We start from the raw sequence: 27,724 nt of genomic DNA on the forward strand, positions 1-27,724 counted from the left end.
CGCATGTTAACCCTTTGGTGGAGGAATGGTCAAAAAAAAAAAAGGTCACTTTTTTACGCCATGGAAGAGTCAATAATATTTCAAAAGCTAATCTGCATGTGGGAAAAACACATAACCTTGACCAAATCATGGAGGTAGTACTAATTAGACAGGAGATTGAGGGCTTGAAGGCCTCTAAGGTCAAGTATCTTTACTTGCTAGGGTCAGTGTGAATACTTTACACTTCTCCCGGCTCCAAGCTGACCTTTTTCTTCATGGGTCCCGTTGTTCCCCCATTGTCCCTTATCCAAACCAAAGAAGTCAAATATCGTACGCAAGTAACGATTGTAAGTATTTAGGGGGAAAGTTCAAAAGCCTTGACATTCCATTCAGCGAGGTTTCTAGAACCGAATACGTGGCCAGAGTGAATGATATTAAACTAACTGAGAACGAAGAAACCTTAAATTTTGCGCCGCCCGCAGCCCACCCCCACCACAAAGCCCCCACACAAAAAAAAAGAAAAATAAAAAGATGCCTTAAATCTTGCCTTAAAAGACGATCACTAGTGACGTGATTAAGACCGAAGATGCATTCATAAGGGGTTTAAGATGTGGATTTTGATGCAGACGTCCCCTATCTGAAAATCCCAAGATATATTTTTTTCTTTTTCATTTTAACTTACAACAAAATCAAAAAAAAAAAAAATTGAGAAAGATGAAGACTAACGGTATATCATTATTAATCATCAAATTTATTAATATAAGAGTAAAATTTATAAAAAAAAAAAAGAATATATAAATTAAAAAAAACTTCAACAGTACATCCAATAAAAGATAAAAACAGAGAGGGGTATCCTTAGCCACCAGCATATAGCAGCCTTAAACAAAAACTTCAGAGTGCTGCAAGTCTTCTTCATCATCGTCCCAGCAGCAAAACAGAGCCAATCATGATCCAGAAGAGATGTCAGATAGGAAAGCATCACAGCATGTCATGAAGTCCAACATCATCATCCCAAAACATGAGAGTGCACAAGCAACCTCAGAAGTCGGTTGAGAGAAAAACAGTAACATCAGTTAACAGCACTCTAGATCAGAGAAAAAAAAAATGAGCCATCATATCCCGAGCAGAGAAAAATCAGAATCCAAAGGTTATCAATCTTGGCCTCCTCATATCCAGAAACCATCCTTTAAAACATGTTCAATATCGAAAAAATCAAGGAACATGTTACAACAACTCCCAAAGTTCCTTGATAGTATGCCACAGCTTAGAGGAACTTGGGATCTCCTTTTGGGAATAAAAGATCAACCAATCCTTGCATAGATTAAAAGCTTTTTAATGCAACAAAGGAGGAGGAGGAACACTTGTAGTCGGACCTGTTCATTTGCTAGAACAGAATCCATTTAAGTCTGGTGCAGTATCAAAAATTAGAGACATTTGCATGCACAAGGGATGCATTACCAAGGCAAACCAGGAGTTCTGCGATTATACAAAATTAAAAAGAGATATCCCAATGTCCCTTCAACCAAAGTAATGAGAAGATGTGCCATGAAGTTCTTTAAACTTGATATTCATTGCTGATCTATTTTCTATCAATCTAAATATTTGGGATCGAATGATTAATTAAAATAGTATTAGAGCGCAGGTCGTTAAAGGATCTCCTAAACATCAGTTATTTGCCTAATCATCCCTATCATTTCTCATCTTGATTCTGTTTCGTAGTCTTCTTGTGAGAAAATTTGAGGGTAGAACCCCCTCCTTTATTAGATCAGAGAAAAGAATACAATTTGCAGTGTGTATAACTTCGAGTGTAACAAAGACAAACTCAGAGGTCCTTTCCCCGAACAGAGGTGAACCCAGCTGGTGAACAATCTATCTACTGCCTTCTCAATAGCCCTGGCCAAAGTTTGCTTTCCAGGAAAGATGATATTATTGCTTTACCTTCCGGACCTCCCAACGCTAGGATTCTTCTTTTCCTTCTTAGTTCATCATATCTTGAAGGTTTATTTTTTTAATCCATATGGCTTTCCGAACGGACTTTGGTCCAGGCCTGGTATCAAACCTCTTTTCTCTTCTAGTGAATTTTCGATATGGATCGAGTCAAAATGCATTTTAGCTAGATTTATGATTTTTTGCATGCCTCATCTTGATTCACTAGGTGTGCATGTCTCGAGCTGACATGGCTAGCTAACATCACCAACTAGTAGTTACCTAGCAGGAACAACACCTGAATCCAGTCTAATCCAATCTAAATCCCATTTTTATGCAATCCAAATCAAAAATTACTCAGGCAGGAACCTTTTTTTTCACCAAACACTTAGATGGGACTTAAATCAAGCTAGACGCAGACTTAACCTCACCCACTTGCAATTATATATATATATATATATTTTTTTTTTTTCACCCTAGCAAAGACCCCAAAGTCAAAGCTCTTGAAAATTGGGAACCCAAGCTGTTGAGACTCGCTTCAATGTGGGTATTGTTTGGGCACCTAACGTGCTACCTGATATTGATACAGCCAACGACTTCAACATCAAAATATCATCGTTGAAGATTTGCAATCTCCAAACCCAAATTTTCCTCTCTATTTTAAGACATTATTGCATCCATCCAAGCTTGGTAGATATAAATTTTATAAAGGGTAGGTTATTGTCACCTCAGCGCGAGAACCTTATGATCTCGGAATTTCCAATATATGCCGGGGAAAATGTCATCGTTCCACCTTGACGCAGACGGTCCAAGAGAGCCTTATCTATGAGGACTTTGGCAGTGATTTCAAAACCACGTGCCAAATTTTCTGGCAAACGTCTGACTACAAAATTTCTTGTATTTTCTAAATATCCAATCTAAGAGGCTTCACATTAGCTGCTTCAGATTGCACACATGAATATGGTCTGTATTAAATCGTTAAATCTATATAATGCTGCAAAAATTTCATGGTCATAGAGAAGATAAATAATATAGGATCTAGTTTTTCAATATAAATAACAGTAATAAAGATCTTAAGGTAAAAGATTCATAATGTTTTTTCTTAGAAAAACATGAATCCATATGTGCACTATAGATAAATACATATAATTTATTGAATAAATATGAAAAGAAATGCAGCGAATGCTGCAACATGTGTGTGTCCAACCATGTATGTATGTACATATACATGTCCATGCATCAGTATGCCTTTTTTTTTTTTTTTTTTTTTTGAGAGGATAAAAATAAATTATTCATAAAGTAACGTGTGAATACATCTAAAAGAGTCAGAAAATAAAATATTTTTAAAAGATCAAAGAATCAACCTCAAATCAATCTACAAAAGATCTCCAGATACGTCTATTTATATAGTGGTAAATGATGTGCCCAAGAATATCAGTTGTCTTGCCGCTTAGTCGCGGTAGTCTCCAATCAAGATGGCATGTTTCTCTACAATATTGAGAGTATCATAGCAATAGATACGAGGGATTGGTTGGGTATTATCCATTGAATGCTTTTAATACTAAATATAATAAAATCATACTAGGATGGTATCGATATGGATGCAGTACAGTACTGAGACGGCGGAGGTTGCCCTAACCATGACCTATCCAGTCAAAAGATATCTCCTTAAGCTATCTTGGTCTTACCTTAGTCGCCTAACCAATAGCCCAACACTTTGGACCCCTAGTGGGCCTACCATTCTGGCCAACGTTCTCCCCTAAGTCTGTCCTGGTGCGGCGCCCTCGCGTGGCTCGTTCACATCTCCAACTTTGAAATCCTGCGCAAAGAAATTTCTTGCTACCCACATCAACATCTCATGGCGACCACCTCTCTTCTCTCAACCTATTTTATTTATATCAATCCAAGCACTACTGCTGAAGCCCCAATTAACTCACTCAGTGCGTCTCACAAGGACCGGCCGATACTGCAGCCGCGCATGGATTCCAGGGTTCGGGCTCGCCCTGAGTTGCCATGCGCTGCTTGCCGGACGCTTCACCGGAAGTGCAGTTATGGATGCATGCTGGCTCCTTACTTCCCAGCCGATGAGCCCGAGAAATTTGCTAGTGTCCATAAGGTGTTTGGAGCTAGCAATGTGATCAAAATGCTGCAAGTGAGTGATCTTTCCGTTCTTGTTTTCCATCAAAGGTGCTAGATTGGGGAGCTTTGATTTCTATCTATATTCTTAGATTATGGACATCAAAATAACTTGAAATCGCCTCTCCTACTGTCTCTGATATGTGTGCTCACATCCTTGGAGATTTTTATTTTGCAACGTTTAGCTCCCAACTCTACTTAGTTTTAGTTGTCCACTGGTAAGCTTGGTTGATCTTTTTAACTATTTGTTTCTCGGTTTGGGTTCTATTTCCTCCTCTCTTCGTAACATATATTCCACCATAACATTGGTTTTCTGGTGGCTGTTTGCCGGTTTTCTCTGTGGCTTGGAGAGACAGTAATTAACAAGTCTCACCACCTCGTAACCCCTACGTAACTTGATGGATGACTTACCACAAGAACCGTAGGTTAGTAATGACGTGTCCATATAAGTGAAAGCTACTTCCATGCCTTGTTGCCTTGCACATCACCTCTGATTTGTGAGCCCAACTGCAGGTCTCGCATCAGGAAGTGGTAATATGCAATTTATATGCGCTTTTACTTGCTTGTTCATGTTGTTTTACTGAAAGATTAGCATAGTAATTCCTCGACTGAAGAGTAAATTGTCGGTCCACAAAACATTCTACTCGTATGCTTATAATCTTATGGTTGATCGTATTACATGTCCTAGCTATTTATCCATTCTATTATTAAAAACAAACTCCTGAGTGTTGCTTGAAGCTCTGCTCGGAGGTTCATCCTTCGGACCTTCTCCACACCATGTGCATCTCATTTGGTATGTTCGACTACCCTGATATTTGAATATCTCAAAAGAGAGCTTATGTGGCATATTACTTGGTAAAATTTGCTAGGTCATTGAAGTAAGTCACCTAAATAAATAAGCAATTCTAGTATATAGGTGTATAAAGAATCAAAATGAATATTGACTTATTTCAGATGGGTACTAGGTTCAAAATTTTAAATTTGCTTGGCTCATGTTCTACATGAAGCTGACAAAAAGAACCATTGATTGTCTAAAAATGGCATCAAGGATAAAGTACACAGCAATGCATGTCCAAGACTTCTGATGTGCAACAATTTTCATGGATCAGATGGTGGAGGATGGAAGGCGAGAAGATGCTGTGAAAGGCATGGTGTATGAGGCTTACTCAAGGCTTAGAGACCCTGTCTATGGATGCACTGCTGCCATCTCCTACTTGCAGAAGTGCGTGGAAGATCTCAAGGGACAGCTGAAGACAACCTCAGAGAAAATCCTTGAGTCACAAGAACAAAGAGATCAACTATTGAGTATCCTCATGGATGCTCCCTACCTAAAGCAAACATATCTTCCTGTTGGCAGCATGGTGCGCGACAGCGATGGAAGTTTTGCATTCGACAACATGATCCATGATGGCCATTACGAAATTTTCATGGATAATTGCCAAATGATATAAAAATCTGGAGTTCAATCTTAATCACTCCTTGTTGCATCGAGTGAGAGAAGATTACATAATATGGAGTTAGGTACAAAGATATTTCCCAAGCAGAGGAAGCATAGTCCCGGAAAAATTCTAGATGTTATGAAAGTCCATGGTTCAACCTTAATAGCTCCATGGTGCATCAAGTGAGAGAGGATTAGATATAAATCAAGTTAGATGCAAGGAGAAGCAAACGAAGCAGCAGTCCAGAAACACTCTCAAAAGAGAAAAATAGTCAAAAAGCATCTAATTTCACGAAATGGCTGTTGACTGTTTACATAATAGTAATTATAGTAATCTTGTTATTGTTATTTTTCGGTGGTGGTAAGTGGATCGATGGAGAGAAGGGGTGGACCAGTCTAACTCCCTGAACCCCATGGAGTTATCCGGTTCTTCACAGAGTTGAATATCCCGTCTTACCCCAAAAAAAGGGGATTGTCTTTATTCCCCCAAATTGACCTTCGCAGTAATCATGGATAAGCTAATTTACTCGATGTACATGCGGAGTGAATCAACCCTCAAAAAAACAGCACCAATGTGGAAGACCAAGCTTCATCATAAGAATCTATGAGTGATCATTAATGTCGGACCACACAGTCCAATGACATAAGGCATAAATTGAGCCCAATTGAAAAACTAAAAAAAAAAAAAAAGCAAGCTATAGGCCATTAGATTGGGAACTCTAGGGTCTCTTGGCTCATCCACACATTTTTCTTTCACTTTTAAGGATATTGAACTATTGATTCAGCAATAAATACCTATATAGCTATCATAAAAACCAGCAGAACAGCTCATTTCCATCGTATGCAATGATACATATTACATTTCATCATATATAAACTATATGCAGTCATCAAACAATGAAATGAAGCTGACTTACCTAATCCCATGAATATTGTACAATACAATATAGAGCACGCTCACAGAACAAGAATCCACATTTTACAAGTTGGGCAAGAAAGCTATGTTGCTTATCCGCCTGAGCTCTCACATGAGCTTCCAGGGCTAGGAAGAATGTCATTAACTGACAGCCTAATCACCCGACCACCTGAAAGTCTTGAAATTTCCATGCACTCTTGCAGGTCAGCATAACAGGCCAGCATCACCCACTCATGATCATCATCCAGATACTTGATATCAAATGTGCCAATTTCCAGCTTCAGCCTCTTGGCTATTTCATTTCTCAATGGTATGATACCAGCAGTGCATCGCATACGAAACCTTATAATATCTTCTTTGTAACTCGCCTTTATAGTCACAGTCCTCAAATCTTGTATTGACATCGGTTTTGCTGGATCACTGGTAGGGCCTAAGGCATTGTCATCATGACAATCATGCATTGTAGAAGTACAGAGATCCTTCAAATCATTGGAGTTACCTGGATCTTTAATAAGAATTCCATCAAGTGGAGGTTGGGGCTCCACTGCAATAGCATCAGATATTGAGCAAACTGCAAGCCGATTCAGATCTTGAGCAGTCTGTTCAGGGAATCCCAATGGATCACTAATATTTTCTCCTATTTGCAAGATGGAAGAAGCAAATGGTTTACCCATATGGGTTTCATTCATCGGGCTTCCCTGACATGAACCTTCAGAAGTAGGGGGATTCATGCTCCCTTCGCCCGAAGAGCTTCCTGATTTTGAAGAATAGGAAGGCTTACCCGGTCCAAGCTGAATATCACAGTCACGAACAGAATCCTGTTGAGCTATGAACATTTTGCATTGTTCCTCATCTTCTACTGATTTATGCATCAGGGATCCCTTATCTCTTTTACCATGAGGATCAAGAACTTTGGCACCCTCACTCTGTTTGGAGTTATCTAGTTTGATGGGCCAAGAGATGGAACCAACAGCAACAGGAAGTGGACCAGTTAGCGAGGTCAGATCAAATCCTCCTGACCCATGAACAGACTCTATTACTCCCTTCAATTTGGAAAGAGAGCGGTTGACCTTATTGATCTTGCGAGACGGCCATCTAGAGATTCCATGGTGCCTACAGATACGTTTCATGGTTGTAGGACAAACTGTGAAACCATAAAATAACTAGTTTCAGATACATGATGCTCCACAACAACATATATAAAATGAAAAATACATGATTATCTGTTTGAGATTGCAAGTGCAACAAACAAAGGTAGAATTTTCAGAAACTAGCATTATGCGCATGCAATGTATGTGACCCTGCATAAATGGTTGATGAGCATTGAGATTCTATAAAGACTCACTATTGTATGTTAAGAAAATTAAAAATTTGAAAACAGTTGAATCTAATGGTTGAGTCGAAGTCCCAGGACTCCCATTATACAAGTAAGAAGAGGCCCATTGTACATCATGAAGTGCACTGAGAAAACAGAGAATGAGGAAAAAATTGATGATGACTATTTCTCAAAGTCGCATTGCACCATTGACACCACCTATTTGAAATCCATAAATACTGCTAACTAAGAGCTTATAAGAAAGACTGCAGGCATCAGTTGCACACTTAAGCTTACCTCCAAGGCTTTTGGCAGCATCTTTCAGGCTCCCAGCAAAATACTGTTGGAGAACCTCTAGACTGATTGTTTTCTCAGCTTTACCCCGTCTCCTTTCAAGTGGCCTATTTTTTTTATTGACCAAGGAAGAACAAGGAGTTCCTGTACCACTTGAATCAACAACAATCTTTGTATTCTTTCCATCATTAGAATCTGTCAGAAAATGTTGCTCTGACAACTCAGGAATTGCATTTTTCTCTTTCTGCATCCCATTAAGGCCCTCAACAAGATTACATTCAGGGAAAGTATGAAGACCATTCTCACAACATCGCATATAGATTGGTTTAGGTTCTGATTTTTGACTCCCAATTTCAAGCATGTCAATAACTTCAAGAGACGATCCTTCTTGTAGTTCTACATCAGTGATAACTTTTAGGCTACAAAAACATTTTTCCATCATGGTTGTCATTGACTGCAACAATGCCAGTTGTTCACCAGCATCCTCGCAGTCAGGAGGCAAGAAGAACTCTAATACATAATCATCATGTCCGGTCTGAGTACTCTGTAAACATAGAGCAAAACAGCAGGCCAATCCAAACATTCGAGCATAGTGGACTAGAGGATACTCAATTTTGGAGAACTGAGTAATATCTTTAGAGAAACATGGCCTTCGTGATGCAAATGCCCTGCCTGCGACACCTTGTCCCTTTTGAAGATGATGTTCCACACATGCCTCCCTGAATCCCCACATGTGAGCATCAATGACATGAAAAGCCACATCAGTTGTTGACATGCAGACTTGTCCCATGCAAGTACCATCAAAGCTGGAGCAATTCTTTTTCAAACCACCACCATGTGCAAGAATGCTACGATGTCTGCACGGAACCCATGTCTGAGCCAAAGGCAACTTATATGCTTCACAGACCATGGTGAGGATTTTCAATATTTCAGCCAGAGCAGCTTGGCGTCCCTCATTGCATATCTGGTTCAGGAAAGATAGAATAACATGTTCTTGAGAAGAAATCAAATGAAATAATTTAAGCTGCCATTGCAAAAATTTATGACTCACCTGAACATTCGGATGGTTGAGAATTTCAGAACTTTTTAGATTTACTGCCTGCATAGAACTGAAAATATGTTACTGAAAGGAGAGTCAAAGGAGAAGAAAACAACATAATTAGACATCCTTCAAAAAATCATTCACTTCAGTAGACGGGCCGCCAATGAGGCCACAACATGACCCACCTCTCTTTCTAGGTCAAGAATGTTTATGCCTCATTATAGAGATACCAAGATAACATTTTGAAATTGGTACCATTATCTGAATACCTGAAAAGTTCATAACTATCCTTAACATTAAAAAAATGCTACCTTCAATTTTCTTGCCGACTTCAAAATAGAACTTTGTTAAATTATAAATTACACAGTCAAATTTAATACACTACTTTTCTGAGCACCTAAGTAATTTTAAATATGTGATCGTTTGTAATTGATGTGATTACAGAAATTACTGTAAGCCGATTTCAGTTATAACAGAGACAGCACTCTTCTCTTAATAATTTGGTGTTGCTCATCATCCACCATCCACCCCCAAACATACACATCAAAGAACAAGAAAACAAAAGGTTCTAAATTTGACATCTATGTGTCCCATTTAAAACCACCAGCTTTGTCAAGAAAAGCTTTTAGCAAACTCTCCTAAATAACTTTCATTCAGATAGCCTATGGTCTTCTTCACTTATTTCAGTTCCTTCATGCAAATTCTCTCGTTTTCTGAGTCTCCTTAGAACTTTGCTGGGCATATTGGATGCACTAAAAAGATCAATTTTCTCACCATTTCATCCATAAGTTCTATGCCCTATGCACATTCGCTAATCCATAAGAGGAAGCCACAGAACCTCTTCTTTTATATTCCCTGACCACTCCCATTTTGCATGCACACAAACTCATAATCTGCCTTTTAATGCAGCCAACAACCCAATACCGGAGCAGATTATAGACTCAAAACAGCACGCAGAAACAAAAATTCCAGATGGATAATCTTATACGAGGAAAACAAATCTCATCTAAGCACAACTCATAATCTAGTAACATCAAACATGATGACTCCTTTTTGGATCCTTGCAAGTTGTCTGCGATCTCACAAAATTTTGTGTTTTCCAAACATATTAGATTTTATAGCTCCCCCCTCCCGCCTCACATGAACACAAACTCATGATCAGCCTTTTAATGCAGACAAGAGCCCATGTATCAAAGCATATTATAGACTCAAAACAGCACACAGAAAGAAAAATTCCAGGTAGATAATCTGTTTGAGGAAAACATATTTCTCATCTAAGCACAACTCATAATCTAGTAACATAAAACATGATGACTCCTTTTTGGATCCTTGTAACTTGTAAGTTGTTTCGCAGTTTCACAAAATTTGCCAATGAAAACATTGCATTTTTCCCCCAAACGTATTAGATTTCCTCAGGTTGCAATATAATAAACTTAACATATCGAACATGATGTAAAAACTCATAAACTACCCAACTTTTTTGTTTTTAAGAAATTAAAAGTAGCTACTGCTCTTAATAGATACCATCAAATCTAAGAGTGATGATCATTTTTACAGCAGAACTAGTAACAGAATGCAGTGACATAATCGTTTCATAAGCTCAATAGAAACAAAGTGAAACACAAAAGTCAGATGATCAGGTAAAAAAAGATTCCCAACCTTAAGAGCTTTGCAGACTTTATCGACCTCACCAGCATAATTGATCTTTGGTGATGTCATTATGAGTTCAACCACACCAATACAAGACTGATCGCAAGGTTCAAAAACTGGCAGAGCCAAAGTGCCCCGAACATTATCATGAAGAGCATGACTAAGCCGTGGATACTCCTTCGTGCTATAATACTGAACATCAGGTGTCCACTCTGGCACTTTCTGCCTAAAGACCCGGCCTGGGAGTCCCAGATCTCCATCCTGATCTCCATCAACCGAGAACCTGTAAGTCACGGACACTGTCCGATAGTGAAGAAGTCCAACACTACGAGGATCAAGAACAAAGGGCTGCTCTGAGGTTGTGAGCACATATCGATTTCCATTTTTCACAGGTGCCCAAACCTGAACCAGCAAATGCTGATTGGTTGAGTCTTTGAGGTATCGAAGTGCCTGTGACATCCTCTCCTTGAACATGCATGAGCCATTAGAATTCTCTTCCTCTGATGACAACTGACGCTGCCTTGTGTTATCATTGGCTCCACTGCTAATATTTCCATTAGTTGCATCAGAATTACCTGGATATCAGAATACAAGGTCAAGATGTTATAATTATTCATAGCAATATCAGAACATACTAACACGCTCAACTATTAGGATTGCCTAATAGTACCTAGCATGTAAAAGTTTCAAAAATTTATCTCCAAGGTACAGACTGAAGCATAAATAATGGTGATGGAACCATAACTTCAGGATGATTGCAATTTGCAACTACAATTATGAAACTGTTACTGCTATGCAGCATCCTCATGCAAAAATACTGTGAAAATTTTGTACGGCAGATCGAAGTGAAGCTAAATCGTTTTGATAATACCCATAATTCGTAATTGATAAAAAAATAGTACTCGCAATTCTATTGATTCCAGCAAATTTCATAAATTTCACCAAAAAAGAAAGTTTTCTTTTTTTTATTTTTTTTGATTCAGATTAAGAAGACAAAAAAAATAACACGCAACAATAGCAAAACAATTACAGCAAAAAGATTCCGATCAAAAAGAAGTACGTATACCACTACCAACTCCAGAAAGTTCCTTAATTTCCAAAAAAAGTTTAAGTCTGTTCATGTGTTTTTTGAAGAACTCTAGAGAAAATAATCTATTACACCGGCAACAAAGACTAACCAGAACAAATCTCCACGAAAAGAACCCAGAAAACATCACAGGAAACATGACACAAATCTAAGGAACAACGGAGTTAAAAGTCAAAACCGAACAGCCGGTGAGGGAGCTCACAGGAGACGAATCTGGGGAGCGAATTCGAGGCATCGAAACCTCTGTCTTCGAAAAGCCAGAGAGGAGAAGGAGGCGACAGGAAGGGGAACTGGAGAAGGCTCTGAGGTGAGGACGACGCGAGAAAAGAAGGGGACGGAGGGCCGGTGATGAGCGCGATGGGATCGAAAGGCCAGGAGGCGGGGTCGAGATCGAGGTCCATGAGCTCCCGCCTGGCGGCGAAGGGTCCCTTGCCCTCGTCTCCGTCTCCGGCCGCCGACATAGGAAGGAGAGACAGCGAACGCACGAGATGGAGGGCAGTGATTCCATTTGGAATCAGCCAGGGTACTTGAACTAGCGGACAAGCGGGTTGAATAGAATAAGATAATGGCCGACGAAAGCCAGCCCGCCGCAGCGACCATCACCGTCCGATCCGTAGACCTCGAACTCTGATTCAACGGTGATCGGATCTTTTGATTCCAAAGGAATTGCTAGCCCACGGAAGCATTGTACACGACGGTTAAAAATCCGACATGTGTTCTGTGGTGGAGGTAGGTAAGCTCCACGAACGTAAACGTGTCATCTTGTGGTGTTATTTATCTGGATGTCGCTGTTGAGGGCATTTCAGCTCATTTGCACGGCCTGGGAATATCATATATTGGTGATGTTATCCGCATACCATCAACCGGCTATCGATTGGCGAGAAACGTCGCCGGTGCGGTCACCAGGACCAACGCCGCGCCGCGTCTCGCAAAGGAGTGGAAGCTGCTGTCGCCTGGATGTGGTGACCAACGGTGACCTTTTGGAATATAATATTTCAGAAAGGGGCGGGGAAAGAGGGTGCGGGGGGGTGGGGAGGAGAATGTGGAAAGTAACCGTTGGAAACGAACCGTTTTGAGTCAGCGAGTGCGAACACTGGGGGAGGAAAGGATCGGGATGGTGCATTATTGACTAGGCACCGCAACAAGAATCCATCTAGTGTGGTTTGTTAACGACAGCGACTCTGTATTAAGTAAATATGTAGAAGATGTCCACGCACACCTAATTGCAGAAGAAGAATCCAACCATTAAATGGGCAGATGCACCCATTTGCATTTGGATGGTGTAAGGGGAAGCTGCTATATAGATTGTAATATTAAAAGGAAAGAGAGAGAGAGAGGAGGGACTAACCATGGTTCATGGTCAGTTTCCCAAATAGATTCTTTTTTTATGGTGTCTTTATCTCATGACTTTACAAAGATACTTTTGCTCCGGTTCACCTACGACAACCATTGGTTATTAGATTTCTGATTGAAACCGGAGAATTACATATCTTTAGAATGATATCTTTGTATTCATTCGGACTATAAATATCGAGCTGTAGGACCAGAAAAGAATAGCTTTTTTCTTCTTTCTCAAAATCTTTATTCTTTCTTCTAATTTATAAATAATTTTCTAAATGACTTTTAGAATTTTTTTCAAAACTGCTATTTACAAATTCCATAAAATTTTGTTGTATCATTGAGGTGATTTGCCAGGAATTCATTAGCAAATTTATTGTTTAAGTGAGAGCAGCTATTGTTTTAAAAATAATAATCTATGCATTTCAAAATCTTGAATTTTTTTATTTTTTTCCTCCATTTAATCCCTTTTCTCAAAAGAAACTTAGGTTGGCAAGTTGTATTTAAATATTTATGTAAGTGATTGTGTAAGGTGAAACTTTGGTTGGCAAGTTGCATTAAATATATATATGCTTCCTCATCAGATGTTTGACATGTTGTGTTTGGGCTTATGAAATGATCATTTATTTTTCTCTTTTAATATGTGAGATGCCACCAAAACCCTTCTTTGGAGTATTGGCTTATAGGTTTTGCCCATCGCGACGTGTTTCTTTTATTGCTCCTTTTCCCATCAAATCATTTTACGTATATGCCTGTTGAAGCATCTTTTAGCCCATCTCTCTTGCAATTCATCAAATACTGGATAAGAACGAGATATCTCTCAGTTATAACTGCTGGATCAAAACAAAATATCCACTGTTTGTTACATAGTTAGGAGCACTTTGTTCGGTAGTTACACTTGCAAAATCATTCTGTTTCTAAATTAAGGAAATGGTATGATTATATGGGTTACAATCGTATAGCAAACAACACGTGTTCTATTTCGATCCAATAGTTACAACCAAAAGATATATTGTTCTTATCCAATACTTGATGAATAGTCAGATGATGACCAAAATATTTTTTCAAATAAGAGGTACATAATGCATAAAAAAATAATTTTTTACATGTTTAGTTGATCATGAAAAAATTGCACATCTCAAAATGACTTATGTTTGATTAAATATCTATTTTTATGACAAAATTATATACAATGCTTGCTATATGCTTAATAAAAAAAAAAAAATCTTATTTTATTCTATCTAAAAATTTAAGAATATTTTTTTTAAAAGAATATTCTAATTCCCAATTGATGAAAATTGGACTTTTTCATATCCCACATAAATTTTTCTTTCTTATGAAATATAGAATTTTTATTTCCATAAAAAAATTACTTTCCATGAAAAATTTATTGAATAATTTTGAAAAATTTGTTCTGAGTATTAGTTTAGTGGCCATACCTCTTCACTTACAATCTGAGATCAAGTGATGTTAACATTATATTTCTTCCTATGTTTTAAAAAATGAGAAAAAAATAGAAATATGCACCACTTATTCAAATCAAAATTGTTTTTTTCAAGCCAACAAAACCAACTTGGTTGAATCATTGAACTTAGTCTAACATAATGCTATAAACACAAGTAAAAAGTAGGGTAGCAATGGTTGAGCATCTAACCTTTTTAACTTGTTTCAATCAGTTATAGATCAAATTGAATTATTTATTTAATAAAATAGATAACTTTTGATCTATATTTTTGACCCATGTAAGGTCGATTAATTTTTAATCTACCGTATATCCAACCCAATCTATATATTGCCCAACCCAAGCCGCTCGCCACCCCTGCAAGAAACCAAGCTAATTGCTCAAATCACTCAACAAGCTCCAACTGCAATAGATTCGAGTATTCGACCCACTAACGCTCCGAGAGAATACAACTCGATTCGATTCTCCGCTCACGTTTCTCGACTCTCTCACGTATACGACGGGCATCAACCGCCTCCAGTGCCGGCACCGACTCCGGCGAGGCCACCGCCTTATCTTCGGACGAGTAAGATCTCTCTATCCTTCTCTTCAAAGAAACCCTAATTCCTTTCTCGATTTGTTCCGTCGAAGATCAGCCGCGGATCACATTGATACTACCCCCGTTGCCATCTCTCGCTTTTTCGTTTCTTGGCCCGGGTCGCCTGGGATCAGGGAATCCATATATGGGTGGATCCCTCTCTCTCCAATTCAATTGGGGTTGATCCAGTCTCAAGGAAGATTCTTTTTATTATTGTTATTACTGTTATGCTTATGGTCGGATGGAAATGCTCAAGGGGAAGAAAGGGAGGAAGGGGATTGGGAATTTATGATGTAATCTAGTGGTTGATACCTTTATTTCTGTCTTTTAGGGAAAAAAAAAGAGTTAAATTTATGGTATCTCACTATCTGATTAAAGAATGAACCTGGTGCTTGCTGAAATGTCTCAGAACAACGTGGTTTTACATTCTACCGTACGTCTGATTTAATCTGTTATTCAGGTTTGCTTGGAATAGAAAGGGATGGAATTCTTGGGTTATGAGATTTTTTTTTTTGGTGAAGGGTAAGGATGCTATGAAGATATTTTGTATAGGATAAAGGAGTTTTTTTTCTCCGTCTAAATTCATGCGTTGGACGTTTCCTCTCTCTCTCTCTCTCTCTCTTTTTGTGGTCTTGGAATATTTTTGAGATGCAAATACCGAGTTTTGAGTTTGATTCTTTACAAACAATTTAGCTAGTTCCAAAATTAGTTTTAATTTCTTTTTGTTGGTAGACATCCCCTGGTCCCTGAAAGAAACCCCAAGAAAAGAAAAAGAACAAAAGGAAGTTAGATTGTGCTCATGGTTTGCAAATTAAATGCATAAAACATGTTGATGTCAGACAGATGCATTTATTTTTCAGATAATTTGTGGAAGGAGATTCAAGAAGAAAGGAAACTGCAGGTGAAGGATGGATGGAATGCCCAATATAAAGAAATGGATAATAATCTATCCTGTCTACATAAACTCAAAAAAGACGATTGCCCAGGGCCGCCGTATCAGTGCTGAAAAAGCATGTGAGAACCCCACCTGTATTGAGATTGGTGATTGTTGCAGCTATCTCAAGCTTCCCTTTGCCATTGAGGTCTCTTGGTTCCCACCTCCTTTTGTATTCTTCTCTCTCCTTCAATCTATCTTTTGTAGATCATTGTTAGTCTATTTATGTCTAGTTATGTTAACATGGTTGCAGTTAGATAAGGCATACCCTCGAGACTTCATGCAGAGAGGAAGGGTGAGGGTGCTGCTGAAAAGGGAGGATGGGTCTCCATATAATCCTGCTATTGGTACCCGTAAGTATTTGAGAATCTTTGTTTCCTAATAGTTGTTATTAAGAAGGCTAATCTTATTTATTCTTAGTGATGGCTATTTTGGATGTTGTTGTTAAACAAATTTTTTGAGTGAAGCAAATTGATTAAATGCTAAAAGCTTGGGGCTGTTCTCAATGCCAGCCATGTACCATAACTTAATAATTAACTTACTTGTGCAATTCTCATATGTGATTCACGATAAACTTTCTAGTGAGTTTTCAATATAAGCTTTAAAAAATAATTGAAAGATGTTCTTTATTCAGTCAAAGAGAGTCCAAAGTTACATTTATGTGGCACTAGAATTTGGAGTTTGTTGTGCAAAACCTCCACTTACTGCAATTGGGATAGTGATGCAGATGATAGAAGAATTTCCACCTGAATAAATTATTTCACCCTATATGATGGAGTAATATATTCCTGGCTTAAATGGGGCAAAGAGTATTGGAAGGTGAAGGGTTATGTACCAACTTTTAAGAAATACTTGCCTTAGCCTTCTGAAAAAGTGGTTTAACCCAAGTGCTCCAATGATTGTTTGGCTGAAAAAGGCTGGAATGAGTAGGTTGAATGACTACTCCCTCTTATTCCACTTCCAAATTCATCCTTAGAGAGGCAATCTCAAGCTCCTAAGTAGAGCTTGTTTGAGATCCAAGCATATCCTTTAATTGTGTTGGCTGAGGAGGTTAGTTTCTGATTCAGGAAAAAACCAAGAAAAGCAATAGCAGTTTTATCTGACAATTATTCTATAATTGAAAGAAGAAAGAATCATCTTTCCATGATATATTTAAGTGCATTGAAATTCATCAACATTTCATTCAGGAGCTGATAGGGCATCTCTTGTCTTCATGAAGTCATTGTCAAAGGCATACCTCTGCAAAATTCAAATCATGCGCAATTCTAGCAATTCAAATTATGGGTGCACTAGAGTTTGTTCAATCCTTTTCATAATATTCTTTTTTTTTTAATCATTATCTGATGGGAAAGTCTCAGTTTATCTTTCCTATTTATAAATAGGTTTTGGGTAACACAAATTATACTCAAAAAGACTCCTAAACAAAGTAGTCATTGTAGCTAGGTGTCTAAGAAGGCTTTATGAAGTACAGAAAAAGAGAATAAAGGTTTCATGAAGTCGTTGTAGCTAGCAACCATCCTCTTATCATTTTTATCATCCTCCATCTCTGTTATCAGAAGAAAAGCCTCAACGAGAAATGGAATAAGTCGCTTAACCAAATCCACTCTCCTTTGTAATCTTAACTTTCTGGGGGAAAATGATCCGTGACTGAAGATCCATCCTTTATATTTTGACTGCTACAAAATGTGAATTTTTCAGTATGCTATGACATTTGGATCCACATCTGTGGTCCTGATGTTATACAGATCATAGAGGGCAAAAGTTTGATCCCTTGAAGAGAGTACATGCAAACACTTTGAAAATATATTATATTATGCCATTTTTGTTGTGGCTCAATCTTCTCTACTTGCCAACTCTTTTTCCACCACTAGGGTTTGAACACTAGAACCTCGCCAAAGTGGAGAGGGATGCCGACTGAGAGAAGGCTGGTTGGCTACCCAATGGAAAATCATGCATGTGAAATTTTCTGTGATTCTGGAACCACACCCATACTGAAGTTATCACTATATTCAAAAGGGTGGGATACTTTTTTCACCAGTTGTGTGTTATATATAGGAAGCATAGCTTGGAAGGTATTTTCTTCTTCAATCTTTGCCAACAAAATCGCCGCAGATGTAGAACTCTTAACAATTACTGATGTGATGCATTTGATAGATGTAAAACACTTGGGATATTGGCACTGATACTGTTGATGTTACACAGGAAAGCAGCTGATGCTCCAAATCGCAGAGTTGGTTCCCAAACACCATGGAAGAACCAAGAAACAGGAGGCTACAGCTACATCAAATGCAGGGCCTTCAAAATCTGGAAAGGGTGGAAAGAAGAAAAAATAAAAATATACTAGGGCGACATGCAAAAAATGCTTTTCCCAGATTACTTTCTTCGAAAGTTTTACAAGCTAATGGTGTACTCTTCTGGGAAATGTCACATACCCATTGCATTCAGTTAGTGCAGTACTGTTTTCAACTTACCAGTCTTCGATTTTATTGCTTTATGTTTCCAAGACTCCCAATTTTCTCGTTTCAAACTTATAACCATATTTTGGTCTGGATCTTGGTATATTCTGATGGGACATGATTAGGTGGCATTGAATGGAGCAGATGTTGTAGCTTTTATCATTGTCTATACTGTTTATAGGTTTGAATTCGCGTATGATTCTCTCTGCCTGCAAACTAGCCTTCCAGGTTTCAAGGCTGGCCATATACATTATGTAACAACATCAAACATGTAGCTTTGCAGGTTGGTACGGTTAACTCTGCACTGGGACCTCTGTTGAGCCAGAGTCCGTTCATTTGAGAATGTGGGCTATGACCACAGAATGTCTTGAGAACACTTGCATCCCTAGTTTGAACGGCGGCTCTTAAGGGCTGTTTGGTTGCCTGTGTCTGAGCCTCAGATGCTGCATTCTAATTGCAAGCAGATAGATGCAGGTGCTTGCCTGCAGCTGGGCTAGATGTAGGCAACCCGGATGCATTCTAAGAACTTTTGCTGCATGTAGCGATGCAGTCAAAAATGACTGCATCCCCGAATGTACATTCTAGATGTAGTCTCAGAGGCTACAATCACTAACCATGCTGTTTAATAATCATAAAATATTAAGACTACTATGACTATAATTGTAAAATGTTACCATAACATCAGCATAATTCATACTATAATAGTTTTTTAAAAAATAATCGATATCATAGCGCCATATAGTAATATATAATTATATATAATTATAATATAATGATATGATAATTTTTTGAGTTGTTATAATATTGTATTATAGTATTCATCGCATTATATGTGAGATAATATGCTACATCGTAGTATACATATTATCTTGTACTATATTGAATATATTATTACTATATTATGTTATATTATATTATATTTTATAACTATATATAATATAATATAATATTTTAATTATATTATAATATTGTTATATTAACCTTACCATGTAATTGCAAGGTAATAATACTCTTTCTAGATGAAGCAACTAAACGTAGAAATTGCAAATACAGTTTTCCAATGCAATCAAGCTAAATAGATACTTGCGAATGTAAGTACAACATTTCTAGTTGCAGCTGTCAGTAGAAATGCAAGCATCTATAAATCTCTACAATTGTACAGCCCCTTTCTTTGTTTTGCCCTTTCATGCAGTAATATTTATTTGATTTGTTCTCTATTTCCTTGCATGCTTATATATTTTAGGAATGCGTTCTTTGGAACTATAATCCGTAGGGACCCCATTGCAAACTAAGTTTTACAAAGCCAAAATATTAGCAGCTACTGTGCTGCTCTTACTTTTGTGGTGGAAGGTGCGCTTGGGAAGTCGAGTTTGTTCGGGAATCTCTGCATCTCCCATGCTTTCACAACCATTATCATTACCATCCTCTAGTTGAACTCCAATGTAACCCACTTTGGGCATAGTACAATGGCACAATTGGGTACTCGGAATCAGATTTTTTAATGCTTAGTTAAGATAAGGACTTCGCCATAGGATCCAATCATCCAAAGTCTTTGCTGTGTTAAGCTAAGCTGTTTGGTCTACTACTAGTCTAAGGCTAGGTCTAGGGTGCATATCGTTTGGAAGCTGCAGGAAATAATCCAATTTGGAGCTAGATTTAGCTTACTCAAATTTAGCTTGAAGTATAAATATGTAAATAACTTATTAACACTATATATCATTTTAATTATTATCATATATATAAATATATTTCCATAATTATTGAAAATAAAATAATATAGGTTAGATAAATATTTTTTAAATATATAAATATAATTTTAAATATTCACCAGATCACTTAATAAGCTTTTTGTGAGCAACTTGAACTTGGCACAAAATCAAGTAAGCTAGCTCAAATCAAGCCTATCTCGGCTATTTACACCCCCAACCAAGGCCCAATTACCAATAGATGTATAAAAGAGGCCACCAGGGACCAACCGTCTATCATCGTGTCTCATCGTGTCGAAGGATCCCATCCAATCTTGACCCACTTGATCTAATCAGACCCCAGGCTTCATCAACTTTCGGCTGCAGGCTAATGGGCTTAAAACAAATATTAAAGTCATAAATTTTTGTGCATCGCGAGCAGCATAGAAAATATGATGTAGAGTGCACAATTTCATCCAATTGATCTATGTAATCATCAATTTTTAATATATATTTAATATTTATAGATTAATTTTTTTATTTAAATTTTTTATATAAAAAAATATTTTTATTTTTTGAAAAAATTATAACATTTTATGACATAATATAATCTAGAATATCATAATATGATTTCTCATATTATAATATGAGAAGAATATTTTTATTCAATCACTTTTCAATACACATTTAATATTTATGAATTAATTTTTTTATTTAAAAATTTTAAATAATAAAAATATTTTTATTTTTTTAAAAATATTATGATATTTCGTATATATCATGAGCATGAAATATCGTATGGATATACGATATCATAAATTTTTTTAAAAAATAAAAATATTTTTATTATATAAAATTTTTAAATAAAAAATTAATTTATTGATATTAAATATATATTAAAAAATAATAATCACGTGGATCAATCGGATGGGCAGTGCACTCCTTATCAAATTTTTTATACCGCTTGCTGTGCACAAAGAATTTTGCATTTTTTAATATCTTTCTCTACATACTGTAAGGCCCTTTCTTTTATATTTTTTTCTCCAGTTCCCTTCCAATCGCTTACCAGACCCAATCACACCGGCCACTCTTCCGTCGCTTCCCCACAGCCGCTGCCGTTGCCGCAATTTTTGGACCACTGCCTCTCGCTGGCGATACTGCTGGACCACCGGGCCTCGGGAGCGCCTCCAGCCCCCCCTCTCGAAGAAGAAGAGGAAGAAACGCCGCTGTGAAACCCTAGATCTCAGAGATCTCCGCCTTTCGTCCTCGATCGTCGCCCGCCGAATCTCAGTTCTCTGATCCGATTCCAAAGGCCGAATCTCGTCATGGTAATGCAAGAAAACAGTCGCAATTTCTTTTGTTATCGTTCTTTCTTTTCGAGAGAGAGATTTTTTAACTCCTAAAATGAAGGAATTTTATGTCCTTTTTTCGGTGAATCTTTCAGTCGGCGCTGTTTAATTTCCATTCGTTCCTGACGGTGGTGCTGTTGGTGATCTGCACCTGTACCTACATCAAGATGCAGTTCCCCACCATTCTTGAACAGAGGACTGGGTAATTTTGATATGTTCTCTTATTTTTAGATCAGATTTATTCCCAAATTCCAAGTCCACCTAAAATCGCAAATGACCCGATGCTTGTCCAAATCGGTTCAAATTAGAAAGGTGTATGCTCGATGTTAATTTTCTTGCTGAGTTTTTACATATTGTCCAGATTACATTTTCGAATGTAGGGGTTGATTCGTCAGTTTCGTTTTGAATTAAGAGGACCGCTTATTAAACAATTTCCAGCGACACGATGAATCGAGCTAACTTATAGCATGATTTCGATGACTACGAAATATACTACTACTTTTAGCCACAATCTACGCTAGTCTTCTTGCTGAATCAAGTGTGCAAGAAGGCACCCTGATAACTACTGGCCACCCTATCCTGTCATTTTTCTACAATATCTATGTTCTTGTTTAACATGCTTGTGCCCCGAGGTTTATGGTATGCAAAAATGTGGTTGATGTGCCTGTGCCCGATTTGCCATTATAAAATATCAAAAATGGCATGGCAAACTATGTGGCTTCATCAAACATGATGTTCCAAAACCATAAAAAGAAAAAAGAAAAATGTCTACCTGTCTGAGCTGGAGGCTGAAAATGTCTACCTTCTGGGCTGGAGGCTGAAAATGTCTGCCTGTCTGGGCTGGAGGCTTTGTGCCCTCATGCTTCTTAACTGCAGCAATCAGTTAACCCTGTTGGCAACTTATGTTTGCATCTCTTTATTGTGGTCAGAAAACATCTTCAGTTAAATTTTTAGGTTTGTATCTATTGGGAATTGTATCAAAAGAACAATTTTTTTAAAATTAGGTTATTTTGCTCTGAATTTCCAAATATTTGGTAGCAACACCATTAATCATCTGCTTTTATATCATTTAAAACTGTTTCTCATAATATAGAAATGTTTTGAGATCATAAGTTTTTTGAGTCAAATTATGAGAGATCTTTGGCTTTACGTGGCCTTCTATGGACCAGATTCTGAATTCCAACTCTTTACTGTTCCTGTGATTGTCGTTCTTTACTAAAAGTCACCTGTCTTGCTCCCATTTCTATGGATCAGTCTCTTGAATGCCTTTGGGATGTCCATTTTTGTGTTACATAATATCTTGGACACACACCTTACCATTCTTTTTAATTCATTTTGAGCAGCTATGTCTTTTTTGAAAAATCCTATGGCAACAAAGCCCAGCACCTAGAATGACGTTTATCCAGCCACCACTAGTTTGTCAAAGCCTTTAAATCCTTCAGCTTGTTCAATCAATTTAAGGAAGGTTTTGACCAGAAAATTGTTATCTTCCATTTCTGGGTAATACAATGCAGCATGCATTCTGATTAACTAATACAACATTCTGATTAACTGATCGATTTAAGACAGGGGTTTACTGAAAGAGGCTGAAAATATCTACCTGTCTGGGGCAAAGGCTGTGTGCCCTCATGCTCCTTAACTGCACCAAGCAGTTAACTTCGTTAGCAACTTATGTTTGCATCTCTTTATTGTGGTCAGAAACATCTTCAGTTAAATTTCTAGCTTTGGATCTATTGGAATTTGTATCAAAAGAACAAGTTTTTTAGAATTAGGTTATTTTGTTCTTAATTTCCAGATATTGGTAGCAACACCATAAATCACCTGCTTTTATATTAGTTAAAACTTTTTCTCATAATATAGAGAATGTTTTGTGATCATAACTTTTTTGAGTCAAATTATGAGAGATCTTTGCCTTTACGTGGCCTTCTATGGACTAGATTTTGAATTCCAACTCTTTACTGCTTCCTGTGATTGTTGTTCTTTACTGAAAGAGGCCTGCCCTGCTCCCATTTCCATGAATCAGTCTCTTGAATGCCTTTGAGAATTCTGTTTTTGTGTTACATAATGTCTGAGACATGCACCTTACCATTCTTTTTAGTTCATTTTGAGAAGTTTGTCTTTTTTGAAAAATCCTACAGTAACGAAGCCCACCACCTAGAATGATGTTTATCCAACCACCACTAGTTTGTCAAAACCTTTAAATTCTTCAGCTTGTTCGATCAGTTTAAGAGAGGGGTTTGAGCAGAAAATTAACCTGCCATTTCGTAGTAATACAATGTGGCATGCAATCTGATTAACTGATACAACATTCTGATTAGATTATGCCTTTCTATGAAATTATTGTATTAGGCAGGCTTCTGCATGAAGGTCTGTGATTAGATTCTACATTTCAGGCTAAACATTTATGCACATGCCAAAGTTTGAATATCTCTTGGCCATTTGCTGAAGTGAGGTTGAACTGCACCTGACTGCATTTAACCATGCCCAGAAAAATTCTTGTGCGTTCAGTGTAGTGAACCTGTCATGGGAGCCTTGTGGACTATAATATATTATTGGCCACATGTGTCTAAGCCTTTGCCGTAATGCAGTTAAACTCCGCTGAGCACATTTAATCATGCCCCAAATCATGTTTATATTTTCAGATAATGGCAGAACCATGTTTATATTTCCTTCAGTTTGCTTGGCTGATAATCAGAAGCCATGAAATCCTTTAGTTCCATTTAAAAAGAAACTAAAAGGCTCCATGGTATTTGACTAGATGCATATACTTCCCTTATTCATGGAAAGTCGAGCTTTAGGATACCTATGTCTAGGACTGCTGCTTTTGTGCACACTGCATTATGTTGTTATTAGGAAAGCACATTGTGGAAAGCAAGATGTGGGCTCATGTGCAAAATGTCCAGTACTTATTTTCATGGTGTGGTAATTGATGGTTGAGATCATTTAATCAACTAATCAGATGGTCTAGCTTTCCAGTCATGTCTCCATGCAGATATTGGAAGGGTCTGAAATTTGAACCAAGATCCGTCCTCATTTAGTTCTTGGGGATCAAAAAGGAATAAGTTGTGCTCATAACTTAGAAATAAGTTAGTGTTATAGAAGTTAGCCACCTAAGCACTTAAGTGGTTGCTTTATGCGCTAATAGTGCCTAACCACTCAACCAATAGTTAAATTGCTGCTTAAATGGCTAAACAGCGCCTAGACACTTAACAATACTTCCTTAAATGTTTAGCAGTTGTTTATGGAGGCATTTAGGTGCTTTTATCAGGTGGTACTAGGGGATACAGGAGGACGAGTTGCTGTTGTTTGTGGAAATATATTTCATGTTCTATGCCTTATTTAGTGGATCATTGGACGAAAAAGGAAAAGCAGATTCCATCCTTTCTTGATTTGGATTAAAATTCATCTCATTGTTCAAACATTGGCATGGCCATCATGCCTTATTCTGTCTATTATGGATAATTAAAATTCCTTTGTGAAGTTCAATTTCTTATTAACTTTTGCTCATGGCAGGTTTCGCGGCTTCTTCTGGAAGGCAGCTAGAATAGGTATGACTGGTTGCTAATATTTTAGAGTTTTGCTAATGTGTGAATTTTTCTTTCATGCTATTTTTATATATTGCAACCTGATATGTATATAAACATGCATATCACAGACGTGTAGTTTTCCCCAAACGTTAAGATTTTGAACTCTGCTAGGACATGAATTTTTGGACTGAAAACAAGTCTTGCATTGTTGGGCTTTGTGGCTGTCCTCATTTTGGGAAGATTAATATGAGTATATAAAGTGTGTTAGAAGTTCCTTTTGAATGATGATGAGAGCATGTAGACATGATAGAGATACCTTCTACATGATGGATGGAAATTGTTACTTTAGAAATGATCTGGCGAAGTCCGCAGTAACATGCGTACATATCCCCCTTAATCAGACGTAGTTCAGATAATGTTTTTCTAAATATGGTTAAATAATATTTTCACAAAATAAAGGAAAACATTATCAATTTTCGGATCTAACAATATTGCCTTAGGAACAGTATTTTTAAACAACATTGTGTTAACATACATGCTGGATTGTTATGAGGGATTTTCAAGATATGAAGACATGCAGGATCATTCAAAGTATACTACTAATATCTTTAAAAGGAAATGGTGAGAAATCGCACTCAATAGAAAAAAGACAGGTGAGGTGGCTTAACCCAAATTGCCATAGGTAATGCACCATGTAACTTTCTGAGGCTGAATCTGCTTCACCAAACAAATTTAAACCCTTATCAGACTAAGATATCTGAAAAATGTGTTGGAAGTCTTTTTTTTTTTAAAAAAAAAAAATTGTGATTGTATGATTTGCCAATAGCATCGGGGTGGAATATATACAAGTCCTTGCAATGGTGGGGGGCAGCATTTCGAAAGAATGAAAGAACAATTATAAGCAGAGATGGATAAACATCCATACTCTCTCTCTCTCTCTCTCTCTCTCAAGAATGTACAGGATTCAACAATTCAACAGGGGTGTTAGGATGCCCAGCTATCCTATCCCTCTGAATCAGCTAGAATGGAAGGGTCGAAGGAAATTGGATGCATTAAAGAGGCAACCGATCCAACAATCTTGACAGCTTGTTACTCTAAATAATGCATCTTAATTTGAGTTGTGGGATCCCTATTATAGGTGCGTTAGATGCTCTTGTAATGTGTGTCACAAGCTGACCGGTTGTAAGATGAAAAGGAGTGGAAGATCCTGACGCTTAAATTTGCAGAGGGAGTACAAATACACATCCTTGATGCTAGCGATTGGTTTTTGCCAAGTTAACAATTAATTGTTATGATAGCTCGTCTGACAGATAATGTTCTTGTCTTGGTTAAGTGCTAAGTGATTGTGGGATTTTCTCTTTGGTCATAGTGTATTTTGAACTGGAAAATCCATATCCTTATGAATTTTTGATGTCAAATCAATATGATGTACTTTTTTAAGAATGATAGGTTGATTTTAATATGAATATTGCTTAGAGAACTAATATTTGGTAGTCTCAGGTTAGGATGTAGCCCACAAATGCATTGTCAAATTCTTAGTCGTAGATCAATCCCGACACAAACAATATTTTAGATTCCCTTTCGGGACTGCATGAAAATTTTACAACACCGTAACAATTAATTTATGCCAACCACAAATTCATTTACAGAGGCATCTTCGCATCATGTTTTTGACTGGGAACTGTTGTTTGAGTCATGGATTTTCCTTATTTTTGCCATTATCTCAATACTTCGCTGAAAGTTTATTTGCATACATAACATGAAAATGTCCTCTTTTCTAATTCAGGTGAACGCTTAAGCCCTTGGGTGGCCTTGGGGTGCTTTGCGATGGGCATATCCATAATTATTTTCTGAGAGTTGAAGGTTTTTTTTAGCTGAGTTTATACTCTGGAGTGACAGCCAGCTTGTTTTACGTACTGAACATTGTACCACTCCGGGTTTACACAAGAATGAACATAATGTTGGGCTTTTATTGTATTCATCATTGGGTTTGCAATGATGAATCTGTCGATATCTGTTTTATTATTCCTCTTGTTAATGCAAACCTTTTTGTTGGGTCGATCTTGGTAAGAAAGCTTGCATCGTCTCCATCCAAAGATTTTTAAGCTACCATCTACTTTAGTGTGAAGAGACTCTTCCTTCAGTCCGAGCCTCGCAGCATGGATTATTGTGCGTGCAGAATCTTGTGCCCCATGTCTATTTTGTATCATCATGCTATTTAAGACCTTAGCAAAAATTTCTGAGTTGCTTTGAGTTCTAAAATTAGAGTACCGGACGGTATGTCTTAAACTATCTGGTGCTTTTGTTAACTTAGGCAAAGTACCATTTCGCCGCAGTTTCATCTAAATTCAAGTGCCTGATGCTTTTTTTTCAGTGATTAATTTAAATGGGCCAATGTAATCAGACTTCTCATGTATTGCGTGGGTAAGTAGGCAAAATAATTCGTATTCCATTGCATGAGATTAAATATCGAGTGCGTTGGTTATGTGAGGGCATCCAAACAGCCCTTCTGCATCCAACGCAATGTTGTCAGCCCGTATGATGTGCAGCAGGAGACGAGTTTATCGAGTTCGGTCAAAAATTTCCATTAGAGGGCATGTTAAGATGGTTTCA

The 27,724-nt window shown here is 37.5% G+C and overlaps 4 protein-coding genes across 4 annotated transcripts; 3 read left to right on the forward strand and 1 right to left on the reverse strand.

Annotated features, from left to right (window-relative positions):
* The first annotated feature begins 3,748 nt into the window (after positions 1 to 3,748).
* On the forward strand, positions 3,749 to 5,716 carry LOC105040928 (LOB domain-containing protein 1). Its single transcript, XM_010917685.4, has 2 exons — positions 3,749 to 4,057; positions 5,151 to 5,716. Exons 1-2 carry the CDS (start codon positions 3,764 to 3,766, stop codon positions 5,490 to 5,492), a joined length of 636 nt encoding a protein of 211 aa, XP_010915987.2. The 5' UTR covers positions 3,749 to 3,763; the 3' UTR covers positions 5,493 to 5,716.
* Positions 5,717 to 6,310: 594 nt separating this feature from the next.
* Positions 6,311 to 12,307, reverse strand: LOC105040927 (protein NLP3). The gene is made up of 5 exons (XM_010917684.3): positions 11,986 to 12,307; positions 10,706 to 11,271; positions 9,056 to 9,103; positions 8,008 to 8,968; positions 6,311 to 7,539 (listed from the first exon to the last, which is right to left on the reverse strand). Exons 1-5 carry the CDS (start codon positions 12,242 to 12,244, stop codon positions 6,488 to 6,490), a joined length of 2,886 nt encoding a protein of 961 aa, XP_010915986.3. The 5' UTR covers positions 12,245 to 12,307; the 3' UTR covers positions 6,311 to 6,487.
* Positions 12,308 to 14,964: 2,657 nt separating this feature from the next.
* Positions 14,965 to 18,707, forward strand: LOC105040926 (signal recognition particle 19 kDa protein). The gene is made up of 4 exons (XM_010917682.4): positions 14,965 to 15,148; positions 16,021 to 16,242; positions 16,348 to 16,447; positions 18,297 to 18,707. The coding sequence occupies exons 2-4, from the start codon at positions 16,069 to 16,071 to the stop codon at positions 18,425 to 18,427; spliced, it is 405 nt and encodes a 134-aa protein (XP_010915984.1). The 5' UTR covers positions 14,965 to 15,148; positions 16,021 to 16,068; the 3' UTR covers positions 18,428 to 18,707.
* A 2,602-nt stretch (positions 18,708 to 21,309) lies between these two features.
* LOC109505583 (uncharacterized) lies at positions 21,310 to 27,172 on the forward strand. The gene is made up of 4 exons (XM_019848967.2): positions 21,310 to 21,563; positions 21,680 to 21,786; positions 25,098 to 25,132; positions 26,898 to 27,172. The coding sequence occupies exons 1-4, from the start codon at positions 21,561 to 21,563 to the stop codon at positions 26,963 to 26,965; spliced, it is 213 nt and encodes a 70-aa protein (XP_019704526.1). The 5' UTR covers positions 21,310 to 21,560; the 3' UTR covers positions 26,966 to 27,172.
* Positions 27,173 to 27,724: the final 552 nt, after the last annotated feature.

This window comes from Elaeis guineensis, chromosome 3 (genome assembly GCF_000442705.2).
Source record: "Elaeis guineensis isolate ETL-2024a chromosome 3, EG11, whole genome shotgun sequence".
In the NCBI taxonomy this organism is placed as follows: Eukaryota; Viridiplantae; Streptophyta; class Magnoliopsida; order Arecales; family Arecaceae; genus Elaeis; species Elaeis guineensis.

Excerpts from the sequence above, each read along its gene's own strand:
- LOC109505583 (XM_019848967.2), top strand. Across the intron at positions 21,787-25,097 it reads ATTCTTGAACAGAGGACTGG|GTTTCGCGGCTTCTTCTGGA; the intron begins GTAATTTTGATA and ends TGCTCATGGCAG. Across the intron at positions 25,133-26,897 it reads CTGGAAGGCAGCTAGAATAG|GTGAACGCTTAAGCCCTTGG; the intron begins GTATGACTGGTT and ends TTTCTAATTCAG.
- LOC105040928 (XM_010917685.4), top strand. The coding sequence starts at position 3,764 with ATGGCGACCACCTCTCTTCTCTCAACCTATTTTATTTATATCAATCCA. Across the intron at positions 4,058-5,150 it reads ATGTGATCAAAATGCTGCAA|ATGGTGGAGGATGGAAGGCG; the intron begins GTGAGTGATCTT and ends TTCATGGATCAG.
- LOC105040927 (XM_010917684.3), bottom strand. The coding sequence starts at position 12,244 with ATGTCGGCGGCCGGAGACGGAGACGAGGGCAAGGGACCCTTCGCCGCC. Across the intron at positions 8,969-9,055 it reads TCAACCATCCGAATGTTCAG|ATATGCAATGAGGGACGCCA; the intron begins GTGAGTCATAAA and ends TTCCTGAACCAG. Across the intron at positions 7,540-8,007 it reads TGCTGCCAAAAGCCTTGGAG|TTTGTCCTACAACCATGAAA; the intron begins GTAAGCTTAAGT and ends ATGGTTTCACAG.
- LOC105040926 (XM_010917682.4), top strand. The coding sequence starts at position 16,069 with ATGGATGGAATGCCCAATATAAAGAAATGGATAATAATCTATCCTGTC. Across the intron at positions 16,243-16,347 it reads AGCTTCCCTTTGCCATTGAG|TTAGATAAGGCATACCCTCG; the intron begins GTCTCTTGGTTC and ends ACATGGTTGCAG. Across the intron at positions 16,448-18,296 it reads TAATCCTGCTATTGGTACCC|GAAAGCAGCTGATGCTCCAA; the intron begins GTAAGTATTTGA and ends GATGTTACACAG.